This window comes from Toxorhynchites rutilus, chromosome 2 (genome assembly GCF_029784135.1).
Source record: "Toxorhynchites rutilus septentrionalis strain SRP chromosome 2, ASM2978413v1, whole genome shotgun sequence".
In the NCBI taxonomy this organism is placed as follows: domain Eukaryota; kingdom Metazoa; phylum Arthropoda; class Insecta; order Diptera; family Culicidae; genus Toxorhynchites; species Toxorhynchites rutilus.
Window position 1 is genome coordinate 211,088,451 of NC_073745.1, and position 18,459 is coordinate 211,106,909.

General features: G+C 39.1%; 1 protein-coding gene across 10 annotated transcripts in view; it reads left to right on the forward strand.

The window, feature by feature from the left end:
- The window catches only part of LOC129764673 (uncharacterized), a 209,811-nt gene that overhangs the window by 130,899 nt on the left and 60,453 nt on the right, over nucleotides 1-18,459 (forward strand). For all 10 annotated transcript variants that reach the window (XM_055763991.1, XM_055763995.1, XM_055763989.1 and 7 more), the window contains exon 4: nucleotides 12,657-12,903. In XM_055763991.1, coding sequence (XP_055619966.1) covers nucleotides 12,657-12,903 — 247 coding nt within the window. The remainder of the gene's footprint in view (nucleotides 1-12,656; nucleotides 12,904-18,459) is intronic.

Below are 18,459 nucleotides of genomic sequence, written 5' to 3' on the forward strand. Positions count from 1 at the left end.
TGCTGGTCAACCAGACCATGTTGCATCGATCGAAAAAGGTAGTAATCGGACGGAGCAATGCCTGAAGAATACGGCGGGTGGAATAGGACCTCCCATTTCAGCGTTTCCTAGTATGTTTCGACTGGTTTCGCGACATGCGGCCGAGCATTGTCGTGCTGCAAAATAACTTTATCGTATCTTTGCTCGTATTGTGGCTGTTTTTTTCTTCATTGTACGGCTCAAACGCATCAATTGTCGTCGGTAGAGGTCCCTCGTAATGGTTTCATGCGGTTTTAGTAGCTTATAGTACACCCCACCCAGCTGGTCCCACCAAATAGACAGCATAACCTTCTGGCCGTGAATATTCCGCGCGGCCGTCGATGTTGATACATGGCCGGGGTATCCATACGTTGCCCAACGTTTACGATTGTCACAATGGACCCACTTTTCATCGCCAGTAATGATTCGATGTAAAAAAAAACCCTTTCTTTTATGATATTGGAGCAGTTGTTCGTACGTGAAAAAACTCGTGGCTTCAATTGCCGTATAAATCCCAATCCCAAAGGACCCAATGTCCTATCTTTCAGAGCATTCTCATTGCTTTCAAACGATCGGATATGGTATGTTGAGCTACTCCAAGTGTATCTGCAAGTTCTTGTTGCGTTTGCGACGGATCTTGATCGAGTAAAGCCTCCAATTATTCATCTTCAAACTTTTTTGGCGGTCCGAAACGTTTTTCGTCTCCCAAGTCAAAATTACCACTTTTAAACCGTGCAAACCACGTCTGACACGTTCGCTCAGTTGGAGCATGGTCACCATAAACTTCCACCAAAATGCGTTGACTTTCCGCAGTTTTTTTTCTTCATATTGAAGTAATAAAGTAACATTCCCCGCGAAATCACTCTCGTTGGTACGAAATTCGACATGTTCGAAGTGGCAAAAAACTAAGTTTGTTTACGCTTCAACATTTTGACATATACTGAATAAGACGCGCAATGACAGTAGCTTTCCAACGAATGTCACTGGAATAATAATCTTGTTACGCCATCTGTTGTAAAACCAAAGAAACTTACCGGCACACCTAATACAAAAAAAAACTTCAATTTGCAATATCTAAAATACATATTTTTCATTTTTTTTAATTGTTCATATAAAAGAGAAGTCATGCAAAAAAATAAAAAAATGGCGTTAATTTTTGACAAACTGAATTTTCGAAACTTCGAATTTTTGTATGTTAACAATCATTTTTAGCCACAAATTATGAATCTTGAAGTGATTTAAAATAAAAAAAACTCTTTATCAATGTCCTTCTAAATGCAGTCACTCTCGATATATTTGAAAAAAACATTTCTAATTTACTGTCTTTTTCAATTTTAATTTTTTCCCAAATTCATATATGTATTTTTATTTTATTTTTTTTATTTTTTCATATAAAACAGAAGTTATGTAAAAAAAATTAAAAAATGGATACAAGATGGTAAAACTATTTTTGAGCAACTATGTGGAACATCGATTTTTTATGAATTTTCGAAACATGGAATTTTGTATGTTAACAATCATTTTTGGGCACAAATTATGCCATACATGAGAAACACAAATTTCTGCATTACTCGAGAATTAATTAAGCAAATGAAACCAAATTAGGCATATTGAAGTTTTAGGGTGCAATAAATGTTTCTTTGATGGTCAGACTCTCCACTCCCCTCTCTAAGGGGGGGGGGGGGTGTGTGTGCTGCCATACAAATGCAAAACAAATTTCTGCATTACTCGAGAATTAATCAAGCAAATGAAACCAAATTTGGCATGTAGAGGTTTTAGGGTGCAATAAATGTTTTTACGGTGGTTAGATACTCCTCCCCTCTCTCTTAGGAGGGCTGCCATACAAATGAAACACAAATTTGTGCATTACACGAGAATTAATCGAGCAAATGAAACCAAATTAGGCATATTGAGGTTTTAGGCTGCAATAAATGTTTCTATGGTGGTTAAACACTCCACCCCCATAACTCGAGAACTAATCAAGAAAATGGAACCAAATTAGACATATGGATGTTTTAGGGTACAATAAATGTTTCTATAGTGGTTAAACACTCCACCCCCTCACTAACTGTCTTAGAAATAGTTCTAGAGTATTGATGTCCAAACGTGAAAAAATAGCACTTTTTTTATTTAATAGGAGTACCGGCAAGTTTCTTCGTTTTTTTTTCAAAAATTAACGCTCTACTCTGCAAAAATGGAGGTTTTGTGGTGCAATAAATGATTCTATGGTGATTAGATTCACCACCCCCCTCTCTAAGGGGGGGGCTGCCATACATGAGAAACACAAATGTCTGCATTACTCAAGAATTAATCAAGCAAATGAAACCAAATTAGGCATATTGAAGTTTCAGGGTGCAATAAATGTTTCTATGATGGTCAGATTCTCCATTTCCTTCTCTAAGGGGGTGTCTGCCATACAAATGAAAAACAAATTTCTGCATTACTCGAGAATTAATCTAGCAAATGAAACCAAATTTGGCATGTAGAGGTTTTAGGGTGCAATAAATGTTTTTACGGTGGTTAGATACTCCTCCCCCCTTTCTTAGGGGGTGGGGCTGTCATACAAAGAAACACAAATTTTTGCATTACACGAGAATTAATCAAGCAAATGAAACCAAATTTGGCATATTGAGGTTTTAGAGTGCAATAAATGTTTCTATTATGGTTATACTATCCACCCCCATAACTCGAGAACTAATCAAGAAAATGGAACCAAATTAGGCATATGGAGGTTTTAGGGTACAATAAATGTTTCTGTGGTGGTTAAACACTCCACTCCCTCTCTAAGGGGTGGGGGGTGGTTGGTTTTTGGCTGCCATACGAGTGGAACACAAAGTACCGGGGGCACACAAACACAAACTTCTGCATAACTCGAGAAATAATCAAGCAAAATATGGGATGTGAGGGTTTTTGGGTATGAGAAATGCTTCTATGATGGTATGACACCCCTCCCTCCTCTGGAATGGAGAGGGGGTCCCATAAAAATGTTACACATATTTCAACCAAAAATATTCCAACCAAACAATTGAAAATTTTCGGACAACTCTGAAAGAAAAAAGGAAAATTCGGAAAACTAAATTCTCATATGTTCTACGCACGATGAAACGCACTCCTATATTTTCTTCTATCTATACCAATAAAAAACTATCACCGAATATGGTGATAAGAGCAGAACTCGAGGAAGGAATTGTCCGATTTAGGGCTGTTTTTATTCTGTCATATTTTCTGTATAAAATATTTATTCCATGTAAAGGAGAAACGTGTAAAATTTTGAGCGAGAATTGTGTCAAATAATCTGATATTATAACGATGCGTTTTGTTAGGAATACTAGGAATTCTAAAGTAAAAAGTAAATTCAATGGGGACGATTAGAAGATAATCAATGAACAGTTCTGCGATTGGACCTATGAACTTGCTCATAGTAAGAAAACGTGAATGTTTGAAGGTATTGATAACAAGGAACAAATTTTGAGCGAAGTTTGCCGGGTCAGCTAGTATATAAATAAAAATGGATCACCGAATGCGTTGATAAGAGCAAAACTCGAGAAAGGAATTATCTGATTTAGGGCTGTCTTTATTCTATCATATTTTCTGTATCAAACATTTATTCCATGTAACGGAGAAACATGTTATTTGCATGTGGTTGAAAAATCTTGAACGAGAATTGTGTCTGAAAATAATCTGATATTATAATGACGAGTTTTGGTAGAAGTACTAGAATTTTATAGTAAAAGGTAATTTTGAAGGGTAGATTAGATCAATCAATGAACAATAACATATTAACTTAGATAACATATTTGAAATATTTCTTCATTCCTAAAACCACTCCGCATCAAAACTGGCGAAAGCATTATTGTTGTCGACTCTACCCCACCTGGAAAAAAATGCTCTTAATACCCAGTAGACACGCTATGTCTCTTCTAAGGCATGGAGTGTGTCATATGAGGCGATTATTTGTGTCCATTTCCGCTCGCATGCATATGCTGTCAAAGCCAATAAAGGTAATCCTAGCAAAAAAAAATGGAACACAGAAAGTGGAAAATTCTATCAAAATGTGGTGTCTTAGTTGTTGCAACTAACGAAAACTGTTTTGTGCACGCGATAATGTGCAATCAGTTAGCTTACAATGACCCAGGATCACGGGGCTCCGTTCCTGCGCGCATGTTGCTTTGTTTACTCGAGTAGCTTTCACCAGAACATGAAAAATGTGTTTGACAAAATGTTTTCACATTTTGTGACAACAGTCTATGCTCATTTGGAATGGTTCTACGTACATGAAAATTTCCTGTTTGTGGGACATAAACAATTTCGGTCTGGATAAAAAAAAGCAATAAGATCCCGACAAACATTCACATCCGCCTCCTGAAAATCATCGACAAGGGTAGTGATTTACACTATATAAGTTTATCAGTTTTCTCACATTCTGAGAACACTTAGCATCAAACATTAATCGCTGATTTACGAAAGCAGCATTCGGCACAATATCCTCTCTCCGTACAGCGAGGTTCAGTGCCGCAGCGCAATATCGTGTGCTATCGCTTGCTCTAGCGCGAAGAACCCACCCATAGAAGAGCCATTAGACACCAATTGCAGCGAGTGCATCTTAAAGGCACTTGGTCGTACATACACACACACAAACCGGGAAGAATTTAGCGTTTATATCCTGTCGAGTGGGTGGAGCTGGCCCAAAGGAGTTAGTTCGAATGCACGTTAGCTCGCCGATACGATCGGTCGTAAATATAGTTGGGTTTCGAGTGGCTTGTTTACGATCGAACCAAGATGAATCTGCTCTGCTGTAAAAGAAGGGAAGAGACACGTTTTCCGCCTCGTCTACGTACTTCAACTTCAAACATTTTGAATATAAGTATTATCTTAGCAGATCATTTTTTCACTAAAACACTTCATGTTCGTTATTATTCAACAATTTATCCAAATTCAATTCAACGAAAACTGTCAAAAAACGTTCAGATACGTATTAGCATTTGTTCTTTTTTATCTCATAGAAATCCATTTTACTAAACAAAACAGAGGTAGATTTGTTTTAGCATTGATTCGTCATTGAATCAACAATCGCCCAAAATGTTTTTTTTTTATTATCAATACTTTCAAGCATTCACGTTTTCTTGCTAAGCGAACGTTCATGAGTCCAATCACAGAACTGTAAAACAAAAATCCGTAAAAATAAAACAAAGAAGAATTTTTCTATCCATTATATCATTATTTGTTCATCTGAATGTTAAAATGTTAATGAAATGGCCTCTGATTTCTGTTTTACCATTCAACGTTGGTTGCGGGAGAATGTACCCCACAGAAGACGTCCAGTTTCGTCTTCTTGGAGTACGGCTTTACTTCGACAGCTAAAACGCGAAAAAAACGCCTGTCAGCGAAAACATCGTGTTCTACAATCGTCTGACAGCAAACTCAGGTTTCAACATGCAAGTAATGCGTATCGTAAGCTGAATTCAACTTTGTACAAGGTCCATGTCTTGAGAATGCAAACCAATCTGCGATAAAATCCGAGAAACTTTTGGAAATTCGTCAACAGTAAGAGGAAAAACTCAACTCTCCCAAGCAACGTGCTCTATAACGACGTCGAAGCGAATACTCATACTGAATGCTGTGAGCTTTTCGCCAAGTTCTTTACATCCGTGTTTGACCATATACCAGCCAGTGAAGCTCAAGTTAAGTTTGCCTCCATAGGTGTTCCTTCGGACTTCATAAGTTTGACGACGTTCGTGGTCACTCCTGCCATGGTGATCTCCGCTGCAAAAAAATTGAAAAATTCGCTTTCGCCGGGTCCTGACGGCATACCATCGGTATTGTTCTGCCGCTGCGCTGCTGATCTAGCCGAGCCACTTTCTGTCATCTTTACCCGATCACTCAATGATGGAGTATTTCCTGAAATTTGGAAGGAGTCTTTCATGTTTCCTGTCTTCAAAAACGGTGATAAACGAAACGTCAGGAACTATCGTGGAATAACAAGTTTGTCGGCTGCGTCCAAGCTATTTGAGATCATCGTCAGTGAAGTTATGCTTACTCAATCCAAGCGTTACATCTCTACCGATCAGCACGGCTTCATGCCCGGCAGGTCGGTCACCACGAATCTGTTGAACTTCACCAACACCTGCATTGCTGCTATGGAGGGCAAGGCTCAAGTCGATGTCATCTATACCGATCTGAAGGCGGCTTTCGATAGGATCGACCACAACATACTATTGGCTAAACTATCACGTCTCGGATCATCTGCAAAACTCGTGTCGTGGATGAGATCATACCTGACGGAAAGAAAACTGCGCGTTAAAATTCATGGCTGCGTTTCCTCGTGCTTCTGCAATTCTTCTGGAGTCCCTCAAGGAAGCAACTTAGGTCCTTTGTTGTTCATATTATTTTTTAATGACATTGCTGCGAAATTAGGGTTGAACTGCAAATTAATTTATGCTGATGATTTGAAAATATTCTGCATGATCCGTTCAGCTGAAGACTGCCAACGCTTGCAACGTTTGCTGAATGTGTTTGTTGACTGGTGCCATCTAAACAAACTGATTATCAGCATACCGAAGTGCTCCGTCATGACGTTCCATCGTTCCAAAAGTCCGTTACAGTTTGATTACTGCATCGACGGTGCTTTGCTTGAAAGAGTTGAAAAAGTTACTGACCTCGGAGTAGTGCTGGATCAGAAATTGAACTTCAACGCTCATTACACCTCAATCATTGCTAAGGCAAACCGACAGCTCGGATTTATTTCGAAGATTGCGAAGGATTTCACTAACCCATACTGCTTGAAGTCCTTATATTGCGCTTTAGTACGACCAATTCTCGAAACTGCAGCCGTTGTTTGGACTCCAAATGTGATTTTCTGGAATTTGAGGATTGAGCGTGTACAGCGAAGATTCATCCGGTTGGCCTTGCGTCATCTACCTTGGCGCGATCCATTGAATCTTCCTGCTTACCCGGATCGATGCAGACTTTTAAGCCTGGACACTCTTGAGAGAAGACGCAGAATACAACAGGCAATTTTCGTATCAAAGCTGTTCAATGGGGAAGTTGATTCTCCTCGGCTACTTTCATTACTGGACCTTCGTGCTGCTCAACGACCTCTCCGACAGCGATCTTTGCTACAGAACAGATTTCATCGTACTTTATTCGGATACAACGAACCATTGTCGTCGATGATTCGAACTTTCACATTGGTGGAGGATCTATTTGATTTCGGCGAGACATCCAGCCGCTTTAAAAACAGATTAACTAGTTCGTCGATTGTATAAATAATTGTACTATATTATTATATATTTATGCATTAAGACCACAGATGTCAGATGAATCAGATTTAAATAAATTAATAAATAAATAAATAAATAAATCTATCTTTTAGCAATAAAACAAAAACTGAACGGATAAAAAATATTCATAACTAGAATAGTCACAAGCTGATGAAGTGAGAGGGTTAAAAAAAAAGTTGTGCCATGGCGTACACGATTCCAGCTCTTTTGGTTATCTGAAACAAAAAAAATCGAGCAGATTCTGAATCAGTGAAGATGCCGCTATCGCATGTACCTCAAACAAGTCAAAAACATCTTCTTTGACAAAATAGCGGCCGTTTGAATAACAAAATGCGGTTCAAAACGTTTTTTACGTTTCCTGATTTTTTAAAAATAGTAAAATTCATAAAATTTTCGATTTTCGAAAAGTCCTATGTTTTTGTATGAGGCAACTACAGAAATATCAAAGAAAAAAATTGGCTTTTTCAAATTTTCAGACTATAATACTGCCTTAACTATAAATTTCCTAGTACTTCTATCAAAACTCGTCATTTTAATATAACTTGCAAATAACAGGTTTTTCCGTTAGATGGAATACATGTTCGATACAAAAAATATTACAAAATGTAGATATCTTAAAATTCCTTCCTCGAGTTTTGCGCTTACCACTTTCAATTGATTAGTTCTCGGAATATGCAGAAATTTGTATTTCATTTGTATACCAGCACACCATTGCTCTCGCAAGCAAACCCGTTTCCACCAATTGTTAGATGCGAATTTCGCTCCCGTTACATAAATTTCATTACGGAAAAATAAATTCATAATGAAAATAACGCTTCGGTGGCGGTAATACGTGAGTACCAATGCTACATTCTGACACTGTCACTGTATACCTTAATTTGTATTGTTAATATAAAAAAATGAGATAAAATTTTAAAATAAATCATCCAGTTTATTTCTAGTTGAAAAAAAAATCCAGTTTTCTCCAGTTTCTTTTTGGAATTTTCCAGCTTTTTCAAATATTCGGTTAGCAACTCTGTGTGTAAGAAGTCGGTTGATTTTAAGGATATGGTGTAGGATATACTAACTATCTTCATTTATAGGAACGGCTATTTGATCGTTATTGTTGTGTTCCGGCGCGAAACATTATAAAAACCAACAGTTCAGTGTTTCATTACTATAGAACCAGATGGATAAACTCTCACTGCCTAACAAAATTAACGTCAATTTCACATGTTGACATAAGTTTCTAATCCTTAGGTCATCTTTAGTTCTCAATCAGCTCAAACAAACCATTCGGGGTGGTTTCGCCATGTTGTAGCGTGTATCTCGTTTTACGCAGAAGATACTGCTCGTTTAAGCTCTTCAAGTTACTCATACTGCTTGTAAGCTGCATCTATAATTCGTACGATCACTTCTCAGTAGTTCTTGATAGGGTTTTGATATGGTAAACAAGCTGGCCAGTCAAGAATCTGAAGCCCCTATTCAATACAAATGAAATACACATTTCTACATCACTCGAGAATTAATCAAGCAAACGAAACCAAATTTGGCATGTGAAGGTTTTAGGGTGCAATCAATGTTTTTACGGTGGTTAGATACCCCTCCCCCCTCTCTTAGAGGGGGCTGCCATATAAATGAAACACAAATTTTTGCATTACTCGAGAATCAATCAAGAAAACGAAACCAAATTTGGCATGTGAAGGTTTTAGGGTACAATAAATTATTCTATGGTGGTTAGATACTCCTCCCCCTCTTATAGGGGGGGGGGGCTGCCATACAAATGAAACACAAATTTCTGCATTACTCGAGAATTAATCAAGCAAACGAAACCAAATTTGGCATGTGAAGGTTTAAGAGTACTATAAACTATTCTATGGTGGTTAGATACTCCTCCCCCTCTCTTAGAGTGGGGGGGGCTGCCATGCAAATGAAACACAAATTTCTGCATTAGTCGAGAGTTAATCAAGCAAATGAAACCAAATTAGATATATGGAGGTTTTAGGGTGCAATAAATGTTTCTAAGGTGGTTAGACACTCCACCTCCCTCTCTAAGGGGGGGCTGACATACAAATGAAACACACATTTCTGCATTACTCAAGAATTAATCAAGCAAACGAAACCAAATTTAGCGTGTGAAGGTTTTAGGGTGCAATCAATGTTTTCACGGTGGTTAGATACCCCTCCCCCCTCTCTTAGGGGGGACTGCCATACAAATGAAAGACTAATAAAACTAATCAAGAAAATGCCAAATTTGGCATGCGAAGGTTTTGAGGGACACAAAGCGTTTCTATGGTGAATAGACACTCCTCCCGTCTCTTTGTGGCGGAAGGGAGGGCATAATTCAAGAACTAATCAAGCAAACGAAACTAAATTTGGCATGTGGATGTTTAATGGGGAACAAACATTTCTAAGGTGGTTCGACACTCCTCCCCCCTCTCTTAGAGTGGGCTATTATGCAAACGAAAAACAAATTTCTGCATAACTCGAAAATTAATCAAGCAAATGCAGCCAAATTTGGCATGTGAAGATTTTAGGGGACACGAAACGTATCTGAGGTGAATAGACACTCCTCCCCCGTCTCTAAAGGGAGAAGAGGAGAGGGGTCTGTCTTTATTCTATCATATTTTCTGTATCAAACATTTATTCCATGTAACGGAGAAACATGTTACTTGCAATTGGTTCAAAAATCTTGAACGAGAATTGTGTCTGAAAATAATCTGATGTTATAATGATGAGTTTTGGTGGAAGTACTAGGAATTCTAGTAAAAGGTAAATTCAACGGGGTCGATTAGAAGGTCTATCAATGAACAGTTCTGCGAATGGACTCATGAACTTGCGCTTAGTAAGAAAACGTGAATATTTGAAGGTATTGATAACAAAAAAAACAAATTTTGGGCGGGACGAAGTTTTCCGGGTCAGCTAGTATACCATAAACGGTGATATTCAACAAATTAAACGGGACAGACAGCATGAACAAAAAACCGTTGCTTTGACACGATTTGGCTTCATGCTACTACTCCAAAACCGCGTAGGAAAGGTATGCGGCCAATTCTGTAGATTTTGTGCCCAAAAAATGAACCCACCAAATTGTCCTGAACTGCATCCGATCGAAACCAATTGAACCATGATGAAGCACGAACTTTGGAAGACTAAAGAAGAAGGGAAGGGTGAAAAGAAAATGTTACCGAGTTACCGTTTAGCGCATGCAAAAACAAAAACAAATAGCTGTAATTTATAGGTTCCATTGAAACGTCATTGATAAACCAAGTTTGTATGGGAAAGCTCGAGAATTCCATAAAAATACGATGAATGAGTTTTGTTGCTCCATGAAAATAGGGAAAGATGGCCCCTCATTTGCAATGGCAATTCATCACATAAAATGTTGAACTGAATATTTTATAACTCTTAAACTATGTTTTATACTGGTCGGTGTGGTTCATGAACGCTAAAAAAGGGTAAAACAGAGGCCTGATAATGGCTCTAAATGATCAACAATGATGGATACCCCCTACTATATGGGTATTGTGTAAAAGTTCAATGGGTGATCGATCCAGGGCCACCGGTCGGATTAGGACAACCTATAGAAAAAAAACCTATATTTATGTATGAAAATAATTAATACACCATAATTCAAATCCAAGATATTTGCAGTTGATGTTAATCTATTTCAATTTCCATAAAATGTACATACTATAGTACATTCTGTCAAATATATACCGGTATTTTTTTGTGTTTTTTGAAAGAAAATACCTTATGTATGTATCATTTAAATTAATATTATCGCCATTCTGAAGCGATGGACTTTTTCTAACGAACAATCCAATCATCGAAACACATTTTATAGCTGTATTCAGAAACTGTCTTCAGTTCACGCAGCGAATTTGATTTTTAATGTCTTCTGCTGTTAAAACCGGTCACATGGAGCGTTAATTTGAGTTTCTGAAGTACCATTTTTGGTCAGAAATTCGTTTACAATGGATGATCGATGAGGTGGTGCGTTATCATGGCGCAAAATCAATTTTTCCTCTCTCAAATTCTTTATAACGCCAAGGTAACACTCTTTATTGTTTGGCGCTCCGGGAGAAATCCCGAATGAACAACACCCCGAATATCGAAGGAAACAGTCAGCATTACTTTCAGTTTTGATCGACTTTCACGTGGTTTTTTAGGGTTTCAACACGTTTGTAGCGTTTCGACACAATCATCAGCGTGATATTGTTTACTAGTTTGTATTAGCCTCGTCGCCAATAATTGTTCGTTGGATGAACGTGGGATCAGAATTTGATTGTTCAAGCATGTCTTCAGCCACTTATTTGCTATGGAATTTTTGATGAAAATAGAGCTCTTTGACTATTTTTGTCTTTTCTCATCCCTAAACATCAACCAAAATATGACGAACGGTCTCGTTAGAGATCACTCAAACTTGAATCCCTTAACTGTTCCACAAATCATAATTTATATGATCAACAATAGAATAAAACATATTTCCTCATATCGGATTCGGCATCACTCAGGAAACAATGTAAAATACAAAAACTTCTGCAACCAGAAGTGTTCAAGCCTTTTTGATAGGAATGTTTACCACATAATCAATTGCTTATACAATGTATAACAATACATATCTATTTTGAGGTTCGATTGAATGGTAAATCATCCGCGAAGTCAGAATGCCAAATATGTGAAGAGAGCAGATTCCAACCAATTAATGTGAAGAACGCAAACAATCCTCTATACGGAAACATTCAATAACGGTGAAGGACAATTAGAACAAAATTAGTTCACCGACAAACATGGCACTTTTAATCACGAACTTCATCAACTTCATCAAGTGCTCCAATAATCACAACCCACACTGACATAGGTTCGGCATCGATGTTTCTGCCTGGAAACGGAAGCTGTCGTAACAAGATTCCACTCTGTCAATGTCGGAATAAACACTCACGCCTTTGTGCTAACCTACGTCACTAAAACTCGAATGAGGTTTAAAGTTAACCTCACAACCGCATCTCCAATTATGGCACAATACAAATGACTTTCTAGTAGGGGGAGAGGTGGGAAACGTTGCCGCTGTCGCTTTTCACAGTAATACGAGTAGTTGGGTAGCAGGAAGGATTTAACCTTTGCCCTTTTTTCAAACTACGTCTGAACCATGTTGCCGGCGATTTTCGTCTGTGTTTGTGTCACTCGTGCTCCACAGTTGCTGGCTGCTGGCTGCTGGCACAGAATATACTCGTACCATATATATTTAAAAACAAACTCGAAAAAAACGTTACCGACCTATTTCGCATGAAAAATCCCAATCCCAGAGTTTTCATATTTTTCTCATACACCCGTTTTTTTCTGCTGTGATTTTCCCCTCTCCCGCATAACACCCAGTGGACAGTCGACATCTGAAGGAATCTATCGAGCGAGCGGAATTTTCGCTCAATCTCGAGCTCTGGTTTGGCGAGCAGACGAACGGAAATGTGCTGACCCTGGCGTCGACACGGACTCTGCAGCTCAACTTTCACCCGGGTCGAGGGCTGCACTATCATCTGCCGGTGCTGTTCGACTACTTTCATCTGGCGGCTGTGAGCGTGGGAATCCACGCCAGTCTGGTGGCACTTCATCAGCCCTACATCAAGTAAGTGGGGGAGGGATAGCAACGCTTTAGATGATGTTTTTTCCGCGTTCGCAGCGTTTTTTTTTTAAATAGTCCGTCGATTCTTAGGAAATGGGTATTTTATTGTTTTGGTTGTTTTTCTATCCACGCCCCCGCTAACCAGAACGCATACTCACCGCTGAGTGCTTCTACATCTTACAATGAATAATTCTACGGAAAATAATTGATAAAGTTGAAAAATTGAACTAAATAAATCATTCTGAAACCCGGAAAAACACACGGGACAAGCAGTGTCATCAGCTCTCCCCACGAAATGGAATAAGCTTCAATATGAACGAGCTACGTAGTGGGGGTAATGTGGACACGCGGGGTAAAGTAGTCACCTGTTTGCTTGTTAGTATATGTATTGACTATTGACACCGTATTGATAGTCCCCTTATGTTTGAAGAATTTCATGACTTTTGAGTCGCCCTGTACTACAATGGAGCTGTCGCATGTGAAGAAATAAATAAAAACAAAAAACGCTCTCTCGGTAGCCATTCGGCCGTACACCCAAACTAGCGTTGGCAGGAAACATTTCATCTTTGGCAGTAATGATGCCATTTCGTGTGTTGGAGGGTTAAATGCGCAAATAATGAGCTGTTTTAAAAGCTTAAAAAAAGGTTTGTATGCATGCGATCAGATATCTCTTTCTGTTTTCTTTTCTCATTTCATTTGGGAGTGTGTCAAAAAAAATCCATACGACGTCAATGGGGATCGAACCAAGGCCGGCTGGAATGCGAAGCTATTTCACACGACCACGCTATCCATATAACTGCCAGCGCTGTTATATACAGTGGTAGACATTCGTTTAGCCGCACCCTATTTTTCCTCAATATTTTTTAAAATAAGTATATTCAGTTTTGTTCATAAAAGACCATTATTGTTTATTCTCATCGAATTAATTCTAAAAAAAAGTATAAATTCACTTTTTTTTTCTTTTTTCTTTTTAATCCAAAATATATATTTTTATTAAGGCTCATATGGCGTCAACCTGACGGGGCCGGTAGTTCAATATTTCGACAATGTTTGCCTTATAACTATGTTAGTAATATGTAACCGATTACTCGCGGTTGGCTCGAGGTTAGTATTACAAGTGTTTTCGTAATTGTGATGTTGTTGTCATCAATGCTCTGTACCTGTGCCCGACACGAGATACTTCCTATTGGGATGCAGCTGACCATTAATCAGCAACGTCCCCCTAGTCTGTATCTGTATCTGTATCCCCATATCTAGCGTGGTGCGTCTTCTCAAGGAATCCAGGATAGAATGGTCACTAGCCGGCGCAAACATCAGCTCGTGTAGAGTTGTCATGAGCGGTACAACCTTTGGCTCTTGTTGAATGATCAGTGGAATGCACAACCTTTGGCCCGTGTATCTGTAAAGAGTGTGTGTATGTATTGCCGCGACTAAGTAAAAGTTTATAGATCGGATAGGAGGGATATGAAACAGGGACACAACGAAGCAAACATCATTAAACGTTGACATCGGCGTTTCTGAGGAACAGGTATAGATGAAGAAGAAGATCAGGATCACGGCTATCTAAGATATCCCGGACGGGGATATCCGATTGTCTGCCTTGTGCTCTCAGTGCTCCAGAGATTCACTTTTTGTTTTCTAAGTAATTCAAATATGTGGAATCAGGGTGGACATTCGTTTAGCTGCATTCTGAAATTTCAATAAAAGAAAATTTGTGCGGCAAATTTCGAGTCCAATCGGTAGCAAATATTTAGTATGTCCACCTCCATTTCGGATCACTTTGAAAACTCGATTTGGCATCGAGTCAGACAACTTTTTATGTGTTGCCATATTGATTATAGTCCAACACTCCTGAATTACTGCCTTGAGACTGGAAATGTTGTAAAATTGTCATCCGTTTGCATAGACCATCTCGGCCAAGATTCTCCATAGGTTCTCTATGGGATTGCAATCGACTGCAAGCAGGTCATTCAAGAAGCGGAATTTCCTTACCGGCAAACCATGCCTTCGATTGATTGGAAACGTGGATCTATGCATAACCCTGCCGAAAAAACGTCATCCTCGGTAGCGTTATTCTCAATATGTCCAATCAAAACGTCCTCCAGTAATTGAAGATACTTTTCGGAGTTCATTCGGGTGAAAATGAAACAAATGGGAAGCTTGCTGTGATAGGAAACGGCTCCCCACACTGTCAAACTTCCGCCCCCAAAGTTTCGCTTCGATCTCACGACATGCCGTTGACTTAAATTGTACCAATAGCAACTGTAACAGTCCGGACCATCCAAATTGAACTTTTTTCGCCGGAAAATACAACATTTCTCCCATCTAGTTCCCATTCCATGTATTGCCGGGCGAAAATGAGATGGTTCTGCTTATGGGTGGCGGTCAGTTTCGGCTTCCCTTGAAGTTGCTTCCACATGATGTTTGGTGACTCACTCAAGATGCGCGCAATATGCCTCTTCGTTACTGGAACAACCGTTTCTGCCTTAATGTATGAGCAGGACATAGTTTCCTGGTCTTATTCGACCTTTAAGACGCAAAGTAACTTTGGTGTTCCCATTTGTTGGTCGTTATATCTCATATTTCTGGCACTATATAAACATATTAAGTGTTGAAACAATATATAACAAGTTTTATCTTAGAATAATTCTGAACTTCGCTTGTGCCTGAGTCAAAAATAGCTCCTTAAGGAATTTCAATTCCTTGGTTTGATTCTTAATCTTATCTTCCAACACTTCGTTTTTGACCCGCAATTCGTTCACTTTTTGCTGAATTTCCTCCGTGCGCTGTTTGGATTTCACCCTGCTTCGCTTGGCTGCCTGATTATTATTACGATCGCATTTCTTACGATATTCGTCGTCTTCTTCGTCCGTTGTGGTAGTCTTCCGCTTCGGTGGCATCCTGTCGCAGTTTTCGCGTAATTCAGTATTATTCCGTGAAAAAATGGTAAACAGGGAAATAATTTAAGCATATAAACAATAATCGCTCCACGAAACGGAGAACTTTTGACGTAGAACTACGTCTTTCGTTAAGGGTGCCAAATCAGAAAACAGGTCACGTTTTTATGAAATAAAATTAACGTTAATAACTATTTTTGCCGCGAAAGGATTTTGGCGTTTTGCATACTAAACGAATCGGAAATTCCGTAAGATTTGTTTAATATGCTATACATTAGAATTCCCTGGTTTGTAAATGGTTAAAAATCATGAAAACTTTGAGCGTTTTCATTTTACCATACATTTGTTCTGTACATTTGTGTGCTTTCCCGAACAGAGCAGTCAGTAACGAGCAACTTATCGACGACCAACGGAGGGGAAATCGTAGGATATAAAGTCTCCGTGAACAAAGAAAAAAAGAAGAATGAAGGGGAATATTTGCTTAGAGTATAAACAGTGGATCTCGCTGAGGCAAACTTTCATTCGGCATCGGACTGTTGAGCAATCCAGTTCTCTTCGCTTTCGCTGCGCTTCGATCTAAGATTGGACCTCACCAGTGGTAATTCAACTTGGATATCGTCGTATGGTTTTTCTGTTCGTTTTTCGCGTTATTCGTATCTTGTGTTTTTCTTTCCGCGTCATGAATTGGACCCTTCGCGTAGTGTGTAATGAGCAAGAAGAAGAGGAAGGCAGGCTCGAGCCCTGCAAAAAATGAACGCATTGCCAGGGGCAATAAAATTTCGAGGCAAGCGTCATCTAATGATGCACGCGATGTTGGTGCAGTGAAAAGCGCTCGCACTGAACCGAGCCTTCGCGAGTGTGACACCGCATCGAACAACAGCGAAGTAGGCGATTTCGGCACGTCGGTCGAAAATGTAAACGCCGTTACCCAGGCAGCAACCAAAATGAAGCTCCCCCCGCTGGTGGTGAAGGCGGTCGCTCTTGACAAACTCATCAGAGAACTCGCATCGATGGGTGTTACAGCAGAGTACAAGCTGTGTGGCATAATTCAGTCTTTTTCCAAGCAGTTAACATTGTTTGTTTTCCGTCATCATAAGGGCTTCGTTGGTGCCTTTGAGGATGCATCAATGCATCTAACGTGATGGCGAAGCAGACGTTAAGATTGTGCGCCAAAGCGTTATAGAATTATATCCGAAGATATAAACAAGCGACTTATATAAAATAACAGCGTAGTTCTACGTCAACAATGCGGTCGTATCTTGGATACAACCTCCTGTAATTTTTTAATTCCCCCCAGTTCCCCTAATATTCTCAGAGATATTTGATATCGAATTTGCTGCCGAGAAGAACGGATCACAGAGGATCACAATAAATGGGCATGGACTTCCGTTCTTCGTTGCGTTAACGCAATATCTTGCTTTAGATGAGGAATCAAAGGTGACTGACGATATGAGTCACTAATTTGAACTGCTTAGCATTTTGAACTAAAATCATCACACTCCTAAAAATAGAAATTACTGGCTTTAAAATGTTGGGCCAAAAGTTATATTCCGCTGAATACATTTTTAAAATGCGCTTCAAAGCGCACAACATACTGCAAAAATCTCTAGCATGAGTCTAAAAAAGAGTGAACGACCCGAGTTTGAGATTAGATTAAGTGAAGCACAAAAAATGTTTAGCATGAATGCACTTACACTAAATTGTGATATAGAAAGAGATCCCAAAGAGATAGTAAAACACAAATACCGCTCGATACTTGCTCCAAAAAGTACTGTTACGACGATCCAAATCATAAATCGTTTAAAAATACAACAATGTTTCCTTATTACTGGACAATATATTCAAAATTACCACATACAAACCACATATATTTATTTTGTAACTGTCAGTCCTAGTCGGTTAGCGCATTCCTATCAAACAGCTCAACGTCGGCCCCTAGAGACCAGGGCGGGGCTCAACGTGTTAAAAAAATCCTAGGCAGTGCGTTTGGAGTTTGAGTACTCGCTTCTCCTTTTCTCCATTTTCGAGAGGAATGGCATTTAGCTCTTCTTTTCCCGGGCAGAAAATGTATGTAATAATATCAACAATTTATGCAATAATATCAATATTTTCGAGTTCAGTTATCTTCATTAAGTTCTTTAAAAACAAATTTACTCGATGTGTTCTCCATTTCTATCAATAACATTTTCAAGACAACGTCGGAAGCTAAAACACGCCTTACGAACGTAGTCCTTCGACCGACATCGATTACCACGTGCCCGTTATAATAGACTTCAGGGTCTTCATACTAGAGTGAGATGTTTTGTAGGTTTGTGCTTTAACGTCTGCCCACGTCTGTGGACTGCTAAGAGGCCACAAAGCTATCGGCATGGCGATTCATCCTGACAACGTATTGATCCTTAGAAAAGCTAGCCTTCACCCAAGGAAGTGCTTCTTCTTCAAAATACCGATATACACTTCGGTTTTAAGTGTAACATCAGCATAAATTGAAACAGGTGGCATTTTCGAACTGCTGGACGCCACCAAGACAAACATCGTGACACCATCCGGATGTTTGGTTTGGAAATTAAACTTCACTTTCTTTTAACAACCGTCAATGTCTTCTGGGCGATCGGCAAATTCGTAATCACTTCTGTGGCGTAAATTTTCACAGATTATCAAT